Consider the following 17,902-nt stretch of genomic DNA (forward strand, 5'->3'; position numbering starts at 1 on the left):
TCGTGACAGGTTTGAGCTTTTGTTTTCTACATTTCAGGTAGTTTCCAGAAAGTTAAGGTCTCCAAATCTAATGTTGATGGAAGCAGAAAGCCCACCTCTTGTCTTCACATGGGATGCTAACTGCATGGGGAAGCGCATGGGCTCCCCAACCCCCGCCCCTCTTGGGGAACAGGCCCCACTCACCCAGTCCACTATGAGGGTCTTGCTCACGTCCAGCCGCTGCTGGAGAAGCTTAGCTGCGATGGCCACGGAGTTAAAATAGCAGAAGCCCCTGCAGGTGAGCGGAGACAGAAGGAGAAGATGGGCTCTCACTGGTCTTCACATAATGTGCGGCAGAACCGTCTGCAGGCCCAGGAGAGTTCAAGACTGTCTGCTGAAGGCACAGCTCCCTCAATTGACACTACCAATCGACAGATGGGCCCCCCATGTCCTCCCCCCCACCTCATGCACATGGTCATGCCCCGTGGTGAGAAATCCGCTCCATGATGTACATGCGCACCCCACTCCCTGGCCCGGATCGCTTGGCAGCCACTCGCTGACCAGCCTCCGTGGGGCGCTGCGCTCCCCAGGCGCGAGGTCACCTATCCAACCTGCTTCCTGCTTATCTGTCTGGGCATACAGACGTGCAACGGTGAGCACATGTCGCTCCCGTGAGCAACAGCAGAGTCCTCTTCTTCGAGAGTGCAAAAACACGCCAACAATGGGATTCGAGTAAAACCGACAATCTTCTAACCCTGACCATTCCCCTTGCCTGAATTACTGCAGAAACAGGGAAACCTGGGTGGTTTTGTTTTGGGAACCCAGGCAAGCAACCTATAAGCCCCCCACAGTGGGACGACAGGCTCTGAGCTGCTGAAACCCACAGCAGCAAGGGCACGTGCATCCCAAACACGCCAACAGCTTCCCCAACATGCTCCTTTGTGCTCCGTCTGGGTCCATTTGGGTTCCTGCTCCAGAATATCCAACAACTTAGAATCAAATGAGCAAGCTGCCTTCAGAGGAAGGAAGCACACAGGAGCCTGTCCCTAACCGCAGAGAGGGTTCTGAGTCATGGCGTCACCGAGCCCCAGGGTTTCTCAGGGAAAGCAGCACAATCTAACCCGAAGCAGCTCTTGGAGCTCACATGCACCCCCGCCTTGCTGGAGAGGAGAGTCCTTGCTCAAACCACGGTCCAATGCCCTCACTTCCGGATGCAGAGGACAGAGGGCTCCTGCCTGCCCGGGAGCCAAAGTCCCAGCTCCTTCAGGAATGCAGGTTCAGCCTGCGGTTCCTCAGCCTGGTTCTGGCCGCTCCTGACCGGGCTCCAGAGTCCCCTCCCTGTACTCCTGGTTTCCCAGCTGAGCTCCGTCTGCACGGTCCTTGCTTTGCCGTCTGACCCACAGCTACTCATTCCTCAGGGGAGAGCCCAGATGTCACCTCTCCCACCTCCCACAGTGCCCGTCCTGCTCGCTGGACTGGTTTCACAGATCCCATAAGAAGCCGGGTATTGCCCACCTCCAGGCACCCAGGTACTTGGTGCACAGCTGGTGAGGCCCAGAGTCAGGTCTCTGGGACCCTGTCCCAGGCGGGTCCCCACCCGCCAGTGCCTCTCCCCGGGGCAATCCGCATGCCACACTTGCTGCCTCGCCAGCTCCACAGGTGCACGCACAGTAGGGCTATCAGAATCCCACCCAAAGCCAGGTCAGCCTCAGCCGTACCAGACCATAAGCAGGTTAGCTGGACGGCCACATGGGGTTTGGTCAGAATGTTCTAGAACAATGATGTACCACATGAACTTGTTCTAGGGCAATTTAAGTCTCCACCCAATTTTTTATAACAGAGGGAGGGCTGAGGAGACTTCTCCAGACTGATGTTTGCAAGTTCCTGGTTCGATTAGAAAACGTAACCCGCAGGCTCTGGAGCCACGTTTTCACTCAAGTGTAGCCCAGCCCTTTGAGAAGGGGAATCAGAACCCGGCACCCCGGCCCGCCACAGCCGTGTGTCTACTTACATTGGTGTGCTCTCCTCCGCGTGATGTCCTGGAGGACGGACCACGGCAAAGCCATTCTGCACACGACACCAGGTGGGGGGAAACAGGGAGGAAGAGGGGTTCACGTCAGTGAGAAAATGAGCACAGAGTGGACTGCTGGCAGGTTCAAACAAAGACACAGGCACACTCCTGCCCGCATTTGGCCTTAACTTGAACCATAGAAAACAAGCAACCCGTTTAGTCAGAAGCAGCAGCTCGGAGGCTCTCAGAGGCTGGAGAAGCTGCCCCTCCCCAGGACCTTGAAGCCACTGATGCTTTAAAGGGCTGTCTGTAAACCGCTCTTAGCCCTTGCGATGAAAATGACTTCAGTGGGCATCTCTCATCTCACTAGCAGGAAGCTGTGTGGTTGCGGCTGACCACGGCGCCCCCAGGGCCAGCTGACCTTTGAGAACGGGCAGTGGTGCTCAGCCGGCCGCAGGGCCAGCTCCGGGAGGTAGGGTGAGGGACAGGCATATGGGGCCCCACCTTCTGCACCCACAACGCTGCAGCACCAGCCCATCCCTGTGCACAAGCCCCATACAGTGGTTCTCGGAGTGCGGGCTGCAGACCCTCAGGGGGTCCCCGTGCCCCTGCAGGCGCCTGTTCTCCTAACCACCCTGACTCAGTCTGCCCTTCTCGCCCAGGTGCCAGGCAGCACGGTGGACTGCTGGTGTTGGGGAGGGGTCCAGAGTGTTTCCCCAGCATGCTTCTGCAGGGGAAATGCAGTTCCCAGGGGGAGCCTCTGATGCGGTGGGGACCGTGACTGATTTCGAGTCCCCACCCGTGGACGCGCACCTGACACCTCAAGCGAATGAAGGCGAAGTGCGTGTGGGGAGAGCCCATGGGTGTCAACAGGGGCCAGACTTGATCTTCCCTGTGAAGATGAGAAGCTGGGCAGACGTGCGTCCTGAGCCCCTCCTGACCCTCAGGGGACCCTTCTGACGAGACGCGCGCTGCTACTAACAGTCTCAAGAATCAGTGATTCCTGACACTGTAACAGGATGGGGCTGGGCTGCTGGAAGAGCTACAGAATTCACGAGCCTGTATTTCCCAATGGGGAGGATGCCGTGTTGCAAACGTCTGGTGTGGACAAGAGCTCCCGTCAGCCTGCTATACCCAGTGGGCTTCACCACGGCTGTTTTGGGGTCCACACTGCCACGCGAGGACCAGCGGTGGGGCACCAAGAAGCATCTCCACGGTTGTCCGAGACAGCGGTACAGACACCCTCTCTCTCCCTGAGTCGGGCCAGGTTCCTTTATGTGCCTCTGCGGAATGACAGGCCCCACAGACAGAGGCAGAAGCGGGTCTGGGACGGCAGCTCGTCCACTTGGATGGACATTACTGTTAGTTTCCCTTTCTCAGTCTGCACGTCTACTACAGTTAGCGGCGATGACACACTCATACACAAAGTCTCCCGGGGATCAGCAGTGGTGAGAGCGTCAGGTGTTCCCAAGACCCCACCCCCGTGAGCCGCCGCGCCATCCCGTGGACGCCACAAACATGGGGAGTGGTCCTGTGGATCTGCAGGGCCCACCTCTGCCCTGGGATAGGAGCTGTCCTCCCCATTACTGTCCCCCAGCCCAGGAAGCCCCTGGAAGGTTCCTCTCCAGGCTCAGATCTGCAGGGTGCTCACCGACCTTCAGCTCCCCTGTGGCCACCTTGAAGACCAGCTCGAGCACGCAGCCCACGGCCAGCCGGGCCGCCCCCGATGAGTGCACCTCGTTCCATATCGTGTCGCTGTCCACCTGCCGAGACAAGGGTCCTGCCTGAGGTGGCATCGCGGCCGCCACCCCTGCCCCCACTCCTACAGGGGCCGCACAGTTGGGGGCTCGCCAAGCCCGTGTGCGCCACCTCTGAGATCCCAGCACGCTGATGGCCCCACACGCTCACCTATTTGAAAATAGGCCAAAAATTACTAAATAGGGTAAGAACCCTAAACACAGCAGGAATGAAACATGCCCTTCCCGAGGGCTCCCTGCTGTCCTTGCAGAGCATTGGCGTCATGGTCACCAAGCCCCTCGTGTGTCTGGTTTCGCCGCGAGCACAAGGAGCTCTCCATCTCTGCAGAGGGAAATGCAAGCACGGTGGGAATCGGGCCTTCCCGAAGGACGACGGCTGGACTTCACGCTGACTCTGAAACGCCGCTCCGGCTGTGGGACGAGTGTGCTGGCGCAAGAATGGGATAGGCGTGGGGGAACCGGCCCTCTGGGGCCCTCCTAGGGGGCCGCCCCACCTCAGACCCAGAGATGTGTATGGCACAGACGCACCAGGTAATTTCTGTTTGTGTTTTGGCGTGTTTACTTAGGCGCATTAGATTTCTTTCAGAGCTCTGGCTACTGTGGGTGTTAAGGACCGAGAAACTTCGGCAGGCAGTTCTGCAAGTCAGCGGGGGCAGGACTGGAGGGTCCAGATGAAGCACGCCACCCTGGGTGCCAGGTCAAGGGCACCCGGGCACCACCTCCCCCTATGGGGCCGCCAGAGGCTTGGCCAGGCTCACGTGCCCTTCGTGGGGATGCACCCAGCCCAGCGAAGGTTCCAAGGGGCGGTGCGTTCACAGGCTGGTTGCCTGTAACACGGAGTCCGCCGAGTCTACGTGAGAGCCCCTCCTTCCCAAATCAACATCCTCTGGGCACTGAACGCTCTGGGATGACAGGGACCAGGCAGCCCCACGCAGAGGTGATGCAGCCAAGCCTGTGCCTGCACAGGTCCGTCCAGAAGCCCACGGGCCCCTGCCCACCTGGCAGAGACATGGGTCATTATGCGGGGCGGACGGATTTCCTGCAGTGAATGCTTGAAGCCTCATCTTCAAAGCAAGATGACTGAAAATACATTTATGAGGGGTTCAAGCCATTTCCGGAGGAGCGGTACTCTGTGAGGGCTATGCTTTTCAATGACCAAACTTCTGTGTTCTTTAAATAGTTTCCAAATGTCCAAAGATTGCTCTGCACTTTGCCGACTCTCCCCAGCATTAATATTCAACTTTCAAAGCCTGGCTTCTGGTGTAATACACTGGTCTGCTATTCACGGAAGTAGCCATTTGAACACAACTGTCCTGGGCCAGCTAATTCAGCTGCAGAACCCGCTCGGTAACTTTGAAGGTGACAGTCCTTGGGCAGGAGTGGCAGGCGGGGCGTGGGTCCCACCAGCTGCTGCGCCTTCCAGGAGGGTGAGGACGTCTGGGGCAGGCCGGCCAGAGGCTGCACCCCTGAGGACTGAAGGCAGTTTACATGAACCTACCCAGATGATTTCTCCCTAGAACGTGAGGATTTTGGGAGGGAGGCTGGACAGTCTCCACATGCTTTGACGGCTCTCTGTGCTTGACTCCACGGCAGAAAGGGCCCCATGATGTCCTGCCTAGAGTGCGTGACCGGGTCCCAAGCTGTCACTGTCCTCAGAAAACCCATCAAGACATCCCGAGGCTTCAGGGCTGGAGTCCTCCAGCAGCTGGCCACCAGCTCCCTGCTGGCCCGGCCCAGGATGGCCAGGGTACAGCCCTGAGTGCCAGGGGCATGAGGCTCCGGAAGGGCCACAGTGGCAGTACGATCGGGCGCTAACGCAGGAGCGGCAACCAGAGGAAAGAGCAAAGGCCAGCTCCACGCTTCCCCACAGCAACGCTAGGAACAGGAGGAGGAAATACTGAGGCCGCTTCTGCAGATATTTATAAGGGCTGCACCTGGGGTCGCCAATTCTGGGCATATCATGGCCCTCAGGGAGCCACGGAGCTGGGGGCACAGCCCCAGGGCACCCAGGCCCAGCAAAAGGCCACACCCCTGGCAGGGAGGGGAATCCAACCACACCAGGTCCCCTGAAGGGGAAACTAGGGACCATGAGGAGGTGAGCAAAGAGGAAGTTTCTTTTATTTGCTTTGAAAAAAAGTTATAGTGATCCAAAGCCTCTCCTTAGCTCAGTTAAAGAGAAAAAGATATCCCAAACCTGAAATGCTAAACCAAAGTAACTTCCAGGAAAAGCGGAACAGCCTCCCCATCCATGTCACTACCCAGAGCGCCCACGCTCCCAACCACATTTTGGCTCCTGGGCTCTACTTTGCTTTCCTGACCCCCCGGGGCGGCCCCCCACATGGGGGACATGGTACCCTCCCATGAGCACTGTGCTTCTCCGCCCTCCCCGTACAGGTGATGACGGAAAACCACCACGAGAGGACAGTCCCTGAAACACGCTGTGGCTCATGTGGTCCACTAATTCATCCGCCTGGCTGGCCTTGGTGGGATGTCCCCCAATCTCCCTGCTCTGGAGCACGTCTGCGCCTGGATGTGAAGGTGGGTGTGGGTCAGTTTGCCGGGGCTGGGCTCCGGACTCACGCTGCGGGTGGGGTTGGGGGGCCGCCTGGCTCCAGGCCCTAGGCCTGACTATAGCTTTCATTTGCAAATTATAAATCCTGCCTTGCCCAGCACACTGGCTGCAGGGCAGCCGAATCCAAGCCTTTTCAAGTCTGGCCAAAAATTTGCCCCGAATTAAGAGATTGCAGCCTACTTACAATACAAAATAAAATAACTCTAGGGGTCTTGGTGGCAGTATGAGTAAATGCCGTTTGTTCTCTTTCTGACGGGATAATTTTCAAAGCAGCGAGTTTTGTAAAGACTCAGGAAGAAAACAATTTTGTTTCATTTCCATAACAGAATCCAGACCTTCAGCCTCACCCCGCCATCTGTAATTAGGCACGCGCTCTGCCGCTGCACAGCCCCGACCAGGCGGCCTCGCCGTCCGCGCCATCTGTCCTGCCTTGCCTCTCCGTGGCTGGCCGCACCCTCGCCTGCGCACAGAACTTCGAAGAACAGGTCCCGGGGCCTGCTCTGGCCCCTCTCCCTTAACAAGGAACTCTGGCTAGGGCCGCCTGACCTTGGCTGTGCCCCGGCAGGGGTGGATGCCCAGCCTGGAGCATCCTTCCCAGGTTGGCGCCCACAACTAGGTCAGGGAAAGCTGGGCACAGGACACCGGTTCTCCTAAGGGTCTGCCTGAGCAGGTCTGCTTAAGGGCATCACTGCTCGTGGAAAAGCAGCAGGCTCAGCCTGGTGAGCAGCTCTGCACACTGCACGTGGCCCGTACGCACCGTGCCCCCATGTCCTGAGCTTCAGCTGGGGCTTTGGGCCGGCAGGGGTGAGGGGTGTGCGCTGGGACCACCCACCCCCTTGCTCTACTGCAGGACAGATCCCTGGACTGAGCGACGGGCAGGCCATTTCTCCGTAGGTGAGGAGGGGACCCCACAAACCAGATCCCGTTTCCCGAGGTGACCGTGGGGGCCGGACGACCTTCCCGGAGGACGGTGCCCAGGTCCGGCCCCCCAGATGCTCCCAAGCCCCCAGGCCTTTGAAGCCACACGTGGGAGCGTGGGGCAGCCCCGCCTGCCAGACCCTGTTTATGGAAAACACCTGGCATCAATCATCCACTCCTCGGAAAACAGGGCAGAGACTTCTGCGGCCAATGGGACCCCGAGAACAAACAGGACATTATTTACACATTAAAGAAATACTTACCCCAACACCACCGCAGGGCAGCCTGACGAACACGGACGTTAGCGAGCCTGCAGGGAGAAGTACAGCCAAGGTCAGGATAGCAAGGTCACAGAGGCCCCGCCTCTATGGAGCACATGGGCTCTGGAAACGGGGTGCCCACGCGGCGCTTACGGACCATGTATCCACGGACCGAGGGGCAAACTGGTTCCAAGGGTACCAACCCATCACTGTGTGGTCGGCTGCGGGGGCTGCCCCAGGGTGGGGGGTGGCAGAATGGCTTGGGCGGAGAGACAGCCCCTGTGGAAAGACCTGGAATTCTCCATGGCCGCAGCGCTCCTCCGAGGCATGGGCCCCAGAGCTGGGCCTCTCCTTCCAGCCGGAGCTCACATGCATCCCTTGGAACAACCCGAAAGGCTGCGTCCCCAGCACATCTCGCTAACAAAAGTGACCTTGGCTCCTCAGGGAGTGGGCCCACTGGCCCTGACGCTCCCGGGTTTTGAGGCTCTGGTGAGCCCTTCAGACACCGAGGGCACTCTCGGGGATGTGAAGAGTGACAGCCCCTCCCCGTTTATAAACATTCTGTGTCCACCTGGATGGTACAAAGCTAAGAAACCATGTTGGAGCTGGCCATCCAGGAGCCCTTCCCCAGCCGGAGAGACATAGGGGCAAGTCCTCTCTCCCAAAGGGCTCAGCCCTGTGCCTTGGGGACAAAAAGACGGACTGTCCTCTTCCTCAATGTGACCCTGTGCTGGCTGACAACAGCCTAAAGCTCACCTGTCACAGGGGAGAGTCTCTGCTCCCCCACTAGGGTGACACTCTGGCTTGTGTGGCTGCTGCCCCGCCAGGGCTGACCCAGGAGGGCCTCTCTGCTTCTGGGCTACCCCCTGATCCCCACACCTTGCCCCATGGCCCCCAGGCCTCTCCAGGCAAGTTCCTCAAGCCATCTTCGGACTCTGCGTGCTCACTGGGGGAAGGCCCACTCCCAGCACCTTCTGCCTAATCCAGACCGGCTCCTGCTCTCGATGCTCAGGAATCCCACTGCTGGGGCCCAGGAAGGAAAGAGGTCTTGGGTCCCAGGACCCGGTCTGTGCCTACCTCAACCCAACTCTTGACAGGGACCACACCAGGCTCCAGGCCACCGGGGGCCATGTCGCGCACCAGGCTCTGGCCTACAACCTCCCACAGCTCCTGTGATGCTCACGCTCGCTGGGGCCACCCCTCCCCCACTGCCTCTGAACAGCCCTCATGCTGCTTCTACCTGTGCCCCCCACCCCCCAGCCCTCCTCCATGCCATGTCCGGCTGACGGGTCACTGCCTGGATCCATGGCTCCCGCTGCCATGTGCTCACGTCAAACGCCGAGCCCTCGTGTTCACAGCTAGCCCATGGACGGCAATACAGAGAGCTCTGAGCGGATGGGGGGCTGGCCGGGCAGGAGGCGGAATGCTGAGGAGGGCGGCCCCCGAGGGGCTGGCCCAGTTCCAACCATGACCCTCTGCAGGGAGCCAATAGGAGGGAGAATACGGGCTGGGGGGCAGGCCCGGGGCAGGAGAGGGCAGAGCTGCCAAGCTGCTGATGGTCCTGCTTTGTCCTATGTCCTGTAAGAGGCCTTACCGCCTAGGGCATTGACTGAAGCTCGGTTAGCGGCCCTGACAGGCCCAGCCTTACAAACGTGCATGGCCCCATGTGGCCCCTGGCGCCAGGGCTAGTCTCATGACGGGTTCTTCTTGCGTCACGGACTTTCCCGACACGGAACATGGCACTTTCTCCCAGGTAACTCCCAAGTCCGTGAGGAGGACTTCAGACACATCTGCGTGCCCAAGACCAACGGAAATGAGCTTCTGTGAAGACACTGGAGTTCTATTTTTTTGAAATTAGAGTCAATACTGTCTACATAACGTAAATCATCTAGATACTTGACTTGGCTCATTATCGAGCAACCGAAGATCAAAACAGTGAGGAAAGGTGGGCTCTCAGGCAACCCCGGGCGGGCGGTAAGCAGGAAGCTCTGCACAGAGGAGCAGTTCTAGAAACAGCTCCCATGGCTGTGGCAGCACAGCTCCTCTCACCTGCCCCTGGCCTCTGGCCCTCTCTGGCCTCCTAGACTTTGGGACCTAGGTGAGGCCACATCTGTCCAGAAAAAGGTGGCAGCTGAGGCATGAGGGCCACCGTGCTTTTCCCATCATGGCAGCTGCTGACAGGCGTGCTGGGAGGCCCGCGGGTGTAGGGAGGGCACTGGTGTTTCCTCACGTCGTGCCTGGAGTACAGGGCTCTTCTCTCGACCCTTCCAAGCATCGCCAGGCACCACTCAGCCACCTGACCAGGCCCCATTTCCAGGTGACTGCCATCAGGAGACACACCCTGACCCCAGGGAACCGTGAAGGCTGGGCCCCACACACCTCCGGTGCGTGCAGCCCTTGTCAGCCCAGCCGTGCCAAGTGGCATGACCTCAGTGACCACGCAGACCTTCTCGCTAACCGCTTAGAAATTTGTGGATTCCACGAAAACAGGAGGGCAACTCACACAGCAATGTTCAAATGCCCTATTAGGGTTGTTAGCAACACCTGAGATCATCGCCAACTTTACTATGTCTGGACCAGACGGTAGAACTCCTGGTTAGGACAATCTTCAAACATTTTTAAAAACCGGTCTCAGGGGGAGAGAAGGTAATCGGTTAGGTGTCCTTGTAGCCACGGGAATGGGGTTTTAAACAGTGGTTAGTAGAAAAGAAAGAGGAAACAATGATTTGGGATATCCTTGGTGTAAACGACATAAACATACATGTTCTTCACAACAGTGAAATGAACATGAAAAACATTCCAAGGCTGTGTCGGGGCCGGGGGAGAAATAGGGATGAGAACGATGGTAAGACATTTCAGCACAGTGGCCACAAACAGGAGAGGGGGCTTCAGGGACCAGTGATGCCGGCCTGACCTGAGAAGGGGCAACCCTGTCACTGACCTGGGCCCAGGAGGGGCCGATGAAGTCAGCTGCTAGGAAAGCTCCGGGCCCTACCTGCCTCACACTTCCCTGAAGGCCCCATGGGCACTTGTCTCTTGTTCCTCATCATCTGTCTTTAACCAAGTTTGAAACTAGCTCCGAGACCCAGTCCGTTCTCCTGCTGGTGTGCTCGAGCCCGCCTCTCCCAGCAACATGGAAATGGGTTATCCTCTCTCCAGTCGACTTCTCAAGTTCAGAGGACACAGGGGCAAAAGGCCTCTTAGGGGCGGCTGGAGTGCCCCGCAGCCTCTGGCCAGACACAGGAGGAGGGCCTGAACTGGAGAGAGCCCCGCCACTTAGAATGTGGGTAGGCCACGGACGCTGCACAGTGTGCTTGCGACAGAGCCCACGTCGGTGCCTCGGTGACAGCTGACACTGCTCTTGGCCATGAGGCCACCTGGCCAGGTCCTGGTGACCCTGAGGTCGAGGGCTTCCTAGTTCTATGCCTTGGCACCACTGATGACACCACGGGGCCCATGGGCTCCTCTCCCGTGCTAGAGAACCTTCCAGGCAGCCAAGATGCTGCCCTGAAAGGAGTGGCATTTCCTGACGGGTCCTGCAGGACTCTGGGGGAGCGGGCCTCCTGCACCCAGCCTCCTGGCTCAGCTCCGCCTGAGGCTGCTTACCTTCTCCCCACTGTCCGAGTCCTTGAAGGCTCCTTTCTGAAACCGTCTGGCCCTCCCGCTGGAGAGCCTTTCCTCTGGGCCCAGCTGGCACCTGTCTCATTTCTGGACATTTTCTGTCAGGTTCCCACCTCTTTGGCCCATAACCCCCAGGCCCTCCACCAGCCACTTGCCCTCCCGTAGCAGGGCCCCATTCTTCAATCTCCCCACACTCTAAGTCCTGCTCCATGATGGCTTGGGGGAGGGCCCTGGGCAACCCCTCCCCAGTCCCCTCGCAGCTGCCGTTCTGGGGGCATGCTGCAATCCACACGGTAAACACCCCGGGACCTAAGGCACAGAACACACCAGTCCACCTGTGTCCACAGGGAGCTGGGACCTATCTCCTGCCTCTGGCCAGCTGTCCCCACACTTTTCCTTATGGTTTCATCTCCCGTGTTGTACCCTAAACAATGGCTGGGCTTTGCAAAACCTAGTAGTGAGCACAAATCCTGTGTGAGCGGAGAACAAAAGTGTCTCTGGGAGGCAATGGGTCCCATGACAGGACAGGTTAGAGGGGGTCTCTGGCTCATACTCTGGGTGGGCTACAGACCAGATCTGCAACATGGCCGGAGTGGTGAGTGGCTCCGTATGTTCTTCTGAGCACTCGGTTTCAGCCCCACTTTCAGGGATGGAGGTCTTGGGTGCCAGCAGTGAGCCCCCAGCCAGTGCATGAGGCAGGGCCTGGAAGGGGCAGGAGGAAGCCTGGAGAGCCAGGAGCAGGCCCACAGGTGGGCTCTCAGCCACACTGCTCTGGGCACTTCTACGTGTGGAACAGGGCTGCCTCCTGGACCTGCCTTTGCCATCCCAGGGGGCCTGACTTCCCTGACTGCCATGCAAAGCTCCCACACTGCCCTTCTGATGCCCACTGCGGGGGGGACGTTATAAGGTGGGAGACAGTCAGGTCAATGAGGGTATGGCCCTTGGGATGGAGTCAGCGCCTTATCAAAGGACCCCACCAGGCTCCCTCCCTTCAGCCCCCAGGGAGGACATAGCGAGGCCTTGCAATCTAGAAGAGCCTCCACCCACTGGGCGGCACCCCAATCCCGCCTTCCAGCTGCCAGGACTGTGAGCAACAGATTCCCGCCGTGGACAAGCCTCTGTCTGCGTGGTCGGTCATGGCAGCCGAATGGACGCGGCAGGCTGGCTCTCCCGCCCGTGGCCCAGCGTGCACCCTCTGAGTCTCCCTCCGCACTGGTGCGGTATGTCCTCTGGGAGCCCAGAGCAAGGATGCCTGAGGGCATGGCTCCTGTTCCTCCTTGCCCTTCCTGGCTGGGCCACAGCTTCAGGCCAGGATGAGTCTCTGCCCAACACTGGTGTCGTGGGGCATTCCCCTGGAAGCTGGCGCACCTCACCAGTCCCCGCTGTTCTAAGTCTGTCCCTTCTGCTCCTCGGAGGGCTGGGCAGCGCAGCTTGCCTGGTGGTTCTGAGATTGGCTCCTAATGGCTCCAAGATGTTCTCTTCCCTTCCTCTCGGTTTCCCTGGGAGCCCCCAGGCGCCAGGAACGCTCCTTTTTCCTCTTCCTCCCGTGTTCCAGAGGACTGATCACACCTACCCCGGACTGGGACTCTCTAGTCCCTCAACGGTGTCTGATGGGACTTTCTTTAGCGCTCTGGGTCTCCTCCCTCCTCACTGCTCTTGTCCATGTTACGTGGTCGTGGTGGCTCCTCTCTTTCAGGGTAGTGAGACAGTTCTGGTTTCCTCTGGTATCATCCATCTTGCCCAGAGGTCTGTCCTCAGAGCTGCCCTGTTTCAGATTCACTCTCCCCAGAGAAGCACTTCCCCGGGCGTGGATAATCCTCAGGCATCTGTTCCTCAGGCGGAGGCCTAGAAGCCGCTGGGAGTTCCAGGCACACAGGGGGCTTCTGAACTGTGGGTTCCCTGCTGGGCATCCTCACGTCAGCTTCTGCTATACTGGTCACGCTATGAAGTGGGGTCTGGACTGTCTTCCAGGGGACAGGGTCTGCACGAGGGGAGCCCAGCAGGGAGGGGAAGCGGGAGGTGGGCTGGTGCCTCACCCTGCTCTGTTCCTGACATCCATTCCGGCCAGGGAGCCCTTTGCCCTTTCTGTCCAGGGTGTGGGAGGGCATGCCTCTCAGGACCTCTGGCCCAGCCCCTGGTCTGACCGATCCCTACCCTCCAGTCTTGGCCCAGGGTCTCTGCGGTGGCCAACCCTAGCCATCTGAGTCTGTGGGTGCCGTCGGTGGTTTCTGTCCGCAGTGCTGGAGGGCACTTTGTGGCACTTGCTGTCTACCTGCTCTCTCTCCAGCCTCCAGGCTCTCCTGCCGCTGGGGCCCCTCCTGTCTACTGGAGGAAGTGGTGATGTCTTTCAAAAGCCTGGTTACTACAGAGCAGTGGGGCTGGGAAGCAGCACGACAGGCCACCCGAGAACAGAACCCGCAGGTCTCCTCCTGGCCACCAGCTCCATGTTCTCCACGGACAAGGGCCACTGCCACTGTGTTGGGCAGCTCTGTGCTGATGGGATCTCCGGCACAGAGAAGAGCTCCCTGGGGCAGTGTGCGGTGACAGAAGGAGTGAAAGAGGGAATGAACGAGTGAATGCACACCCGTGTGAAGGGGCCCATGCACATGGTGGGATCACCCCACACAGCTTGAGTGGAGCCCCCAGAGACACTGGAGAAGGACCGGCCCCCATGTACCTGCAGGTTCAAGGTGGCCGGGAGGTGGGGTGAGAAGTGCCAGGGAAGGGCCGTGAGTGGGTCGGGGTCTGTGCCAGGTGCCCAGGGGGCCTGGAGGCTCCCGACCCGCACTGCTGAGACTCCCGCCACATCTCCAGCAGCGGATGCCCGTCGGCAAGTCCCAGCTGCCAGGAGGCCCTGCCAGCCAGCACAGAGCCCCACACCCTGCAGAGAGCCGTCTCCGGGCTGGCCCTCTCCTCTCCCAGATCCAGGTTCACGGCAAGCCCGGAGCTCAAGTACCCCTCCCCACATTTGCCTCGGTTGCGATGCTGTTACAGGACGTTCTGCAAAACCACTGGTTCTCACCCTGCTTCCTAGAGCATGTGGCGGAGCTGGGCAGGAAAGCAGCCGGCCCGGGTAAGGCTGCCACTGGGACCCTCCTCCAGCCCGCAGCTCAGTACCTGGTGTGGGCGCCTTGAGGGGGGCCGTCCCTGCCACCGCTGCGGCCACTACAGCTGCCACTGCCACCACCGGGGGCCACGGACGGGACCGGCGGGCACGGGGCTGGAAACACCACCTTGGGTGGTAAAGGTAAAGAAGGACTTGAAATACCTAGAAGTTTCTTACTGTCCAGTTTCTGCCTGTTGAGGGGGTTTGTGCCGTAGAGCAGGGTATGCGTCTCCGAGTGCACCGTCTGCAGCTCCTCCAGCGTGGCCTTCCGTCCGCGGATGCACTGTGGGGACAGACGAGAGTGGGTGTGCACATCCCCCCGCGCCTTTGGGGCCCACAGTCAGCGGAAAGCCCTTCCTGCGAGAACCGTCACCCCAAAGGAAACTGCATTTGATACATACACGGGCGCAAAATTACTTGGTTCTTGCAAGATAAAAAGTAAACAGCACCCAACACACTGAAGAAATATTCTGAAGATGTTCTAGAGATTTACACTTTAATTATTACTTGGAAAAACAGATTTTGACAGATAATTCCAGCCCCCAACGCTTTCACCTTCCCTGTCGTCCAAATGATCAGGCATCAAATTGCCACTTTGCTTTCCAGCTGCTCGGGTCTGCTCTTTGATTGGGTGGGGGGCCTGCTGCACGCGGCGGGGGGCTGCTCTCTCCATGCCCGTGGGCACACAGCCAGGCCTGCATGCCCCCGAGTCCTGGGAACAAGCCCCTTGCTGCGATCCGCCCTGGGCCTGAAGTCAGCGAATTTAGCTCTTCATTTGCGTGTCTGTCCACATTTTCCCTTGCTTTGGGGAGTTCTCATATCGAGGCCGCACAGTGATTTCCACATTTCCCCAGAAATTAACATAAAATCTATTTGTTAGTTGGGCTCTGATTATTTAAACTTTTAAAGAGAAGGTGGTTTATGGCACAAGATTAAAGCTAACAGTTCACACTGACGTGACTTTCTAAGAGCAACAGTCACATGGGAGTCACCTACGTGACTGCAGCGGCCCTGCTGATGGTGGTCCAGAGGCTGCTCTTACTCCCTGCCACCTTGCGGAGGACCTGGAACTGCTCACGTGTGACAGCTTCCCAGGGGACGCCCGTGGACACAGGAGGGAAATGAGAGCAGAGGGAGAAGCTGTGGGGTGGCTGTGGCTGGGTGTCTGCCAGCCTGGCCTCCTGGCGTGGACAGGGCTGTGAGCTCCATGCTCTCCATGGCCACGCTGGGCCCAATGCAGCAGCACGGGGAGGGGAGCCAGACCCGGGAGCTCCCACATCCAACCGCCAGGTCAAGGGGCACGGAGGCCTGGGCCTTCCCGCGGCCAGTCCTGCTAACCTCTCTGCGGTCAGGGCCAATTCCTGCCACCACGTCCAGCACCCAGGCCCTGTACTCGGCCACCTCGGGGCCCGCATGGGAGCCTCATGGTGGCAGGAACACCTCTTTCCCTCAGGCAGAGTGAAGTGGGAGGCGCACCCTGAGGTCAGTGTCCCCACCAATCGAGGGCAGCTGGCTCTGCACCCCTGGGGTACCACAGGGAAGCTGCACGAGTCACCTAGGCCTCTTCCCCACCATCCTGCTGACTTAGGTCTGACCCCACGTCCAGCAGACCCCTCTCCTCCTCAGTGTTCCGGTCTGTAGGTCCGAGGATCCCCCACAGCCCCTGGCCAGGGAGCGGGTGGCACTTCCCACCTTGGGGGCCCAGGAGGGCAGAGGGATCCGAGGGTCTCATTTTCCCTAGGTGTGCTATTTCATCCTCTCAATCCTGTTCGTGTCTGTTCTTCTGGACGGAGAAGCTCTCTGAGAGGCCCCTAGGCCAAGAGGACCCTTCTGGGAGGGGCCAGAGGGGAAAGAGCAGGTCATGGGCAGAGGGCGGGGAGGAGCTCTGAAGGCGGGGCAGGGCCCTGGGTTGGTCCTGGGTGGCACAAGGCACGGAGGACACCAGGGCATTGTAGATTTTCTCCTGGGGTGTCCGCCAGGGCAATGCTGCCCCCCAGTGGCACAGCCTCTGGCCAGACCCCAGAGCAGGGGCCCTCCTCAACTCCTCGCCAGCTCCACGGGGTCCTGTCCGCCCCAGAGGGCATCGCAGGGCAGGATGGTGGACCCAGGTCCCAGGCCCCTGCCCCCTTCGAAAATGGCACATCACCATAGAACCTGTGAAGATGGGGTCACGGGAACCACAATGACTTAAATTACCCAGTATCTCAGCTTCTGTCTCCCACACGTGCCGGCTCGGGACCTGGTCCAGGTGTTCCCCGGGGGTTTTAACCAGTGGGCGTGGACAGTGTTCACCAGCTGTGGGGCTCTAGCTTTCCTGGGTCACTGTGTGAGCCAGCCCATGTCAGCCCACGTCCCATCCCTGAGCCCATGTGAGGCGCACGGGGGAGGCCGGCCGCCGATGACCGGCAGAGCTTGTGGGAGGTGGGTACCGCCAGGCCCCTCCACAGAGAAGGGCTTGTCCTGGAACCTGGGGCCCCCACTCTTCAAGCACATGCTACGGGCAGGGCCCGCTGTCTATGGAGTGTGCTGTGCCTCATGACAGCCGTGCCGCCAGCCAAGAGCTGTTAGATCGCTCTGTGGAAACGCTGCCCTGTCCCCCAGGATCAAGGGACCTCAGAACGCTGCTCAGGGCGCAGGTCTTCCTGCCTTCTCGAGCTGGGGTGCCACCGCATCCAAATGCAGGGAGGAATGAGTTCCAGACCCCAGCCTTCCTTGTGCCGAAGGTGGTGGTGCCACCATTGCCGGACCACAGGGAGATGGAGGACCAGCCAGAACCTTCTCACCGGGCTCAGAGGGTGCTATGTGCACAGGCTGACGTCCAGCCACACTCTGCTTCCCTTACTGCCTGCCGCCGTGGAGGGCCCTGACTTTTAGAGAAGCCCTCAACGGCCCGAGGCTCTTCCTACGTCCTCCAAGCAGCTTTTGGAAATAGGGAAGGGAATATTCCATGAAAGCCAACAGGACAGACTTCCCATGGGCCTCCAGATGTTGCCCTTGTGTCAGAGGTCTGCCAACAGCTGGGCCTGCACCCCAGGCACCAAAGGGGAGCACGGCCAAGAAAGGGTTACTCCAGGGACTCGACCAGAAGGAAGACCAGTCACCGTGGGATTCAGAAAGTAGGCAAGGGCAGAAACAGCTAACAGCATATGGAAGGGGGCAGGAGGATAGGAGGCAAGAGGATAGTGGAGCAAGAGGACAGCGGGACAGGAGGATGGGGGCAGCAGGAGGACAGGGTAGGCAGGACAGAGGCTGGGAAGAGGGGAGCTGGACGTGTAGGCTAACAGCCCTGGGCTCCGCGGGGCCCCCCGCACGTGCCTAACATCATGGTGGCTGTGTGGCCTGCTCCAGCCCAGAGCCCCGCAGGCCCGCAGGGGCCAGGCTTACCTCACATTTGCCCCGGAGGCCCGTCTCCTGCAGCCGAGACCAGATGCTCTGGATCCTCCCAGCGTGCTCAGGGTGGCTGGTGGTGCTCCCGCATGCACACTGGTGCTTCAGCATCAGCGTGTCGTACACGAGGCCTGCAGCGAGCGGACAACGCGGCAGCCACGGTCAGAGTGGCTGGCAGGGGTCCTTGGCTGCCACCCACCTGCCCCCAGACAGCGGCCCGGCGGGACAAACCACTACGTCCCTAGGAGTGACAGAGCGGCCTTTGGTGCACTAGGACCACTTGTCAGAAAA

At 59.6% G+C, this 17,902-nt stretch overlaps 1 protein-coding gene across 2 annotated transcripts in view; it reads right to left on the reverse strand.

Moving 5' to 3' along the window:
* Nucleotides 1-17,902, reverse strand: part of LOC111156745 (histone deacetylase 4) — a 285,367-nt gene that overhangs the window by 24,081 nt on the left and 243,384 nt on the right. For both annotated transcript variants that reach the window (XM_022517915.1, XM_022517842.1), the window contains 6 exons: nt 17,609-17,742; nt 14,387-14,507; nt 7,501-7,547; nt 3,646-3,753; nt 1,991-2,046; nt 184-271 (listed from right to left, as the gene is read on the reverse strand). In XM_022517915.1, the coding sequence (XP_022373623.1) occupies nt 184-271; nt 1,991-2,046; nt 3,646-3,753; nt 7,501-7,547; nt 14,387-14,507; nt 17,609-17,742 (554 nt within the window). The remainder of the gene's footprint in view (nt 1-183; nt 272-1,990; nt 2,047-3,645; nt 3,754-7,500; nt 7,548-14,386; nt 14,508-17,608; nt 17,743-17,902) is intronic.

The sequence above is a fragment of the Enhydra lutris genome, unplaced genomic scaffold (assembly GCF_002288905.1).
Source record: "Enhydra lutris kenyoni isolate GAN:26980312 unplaced genomic scaffold, ASM228890v2 scaffoldscaffold1, whole genome shotgun sequence".
NCBI lineage: Eukaryota > Metazoa > Chordata > Mammalia > Carnivora > Mustelidae > Enhydra > Enhydra lutris.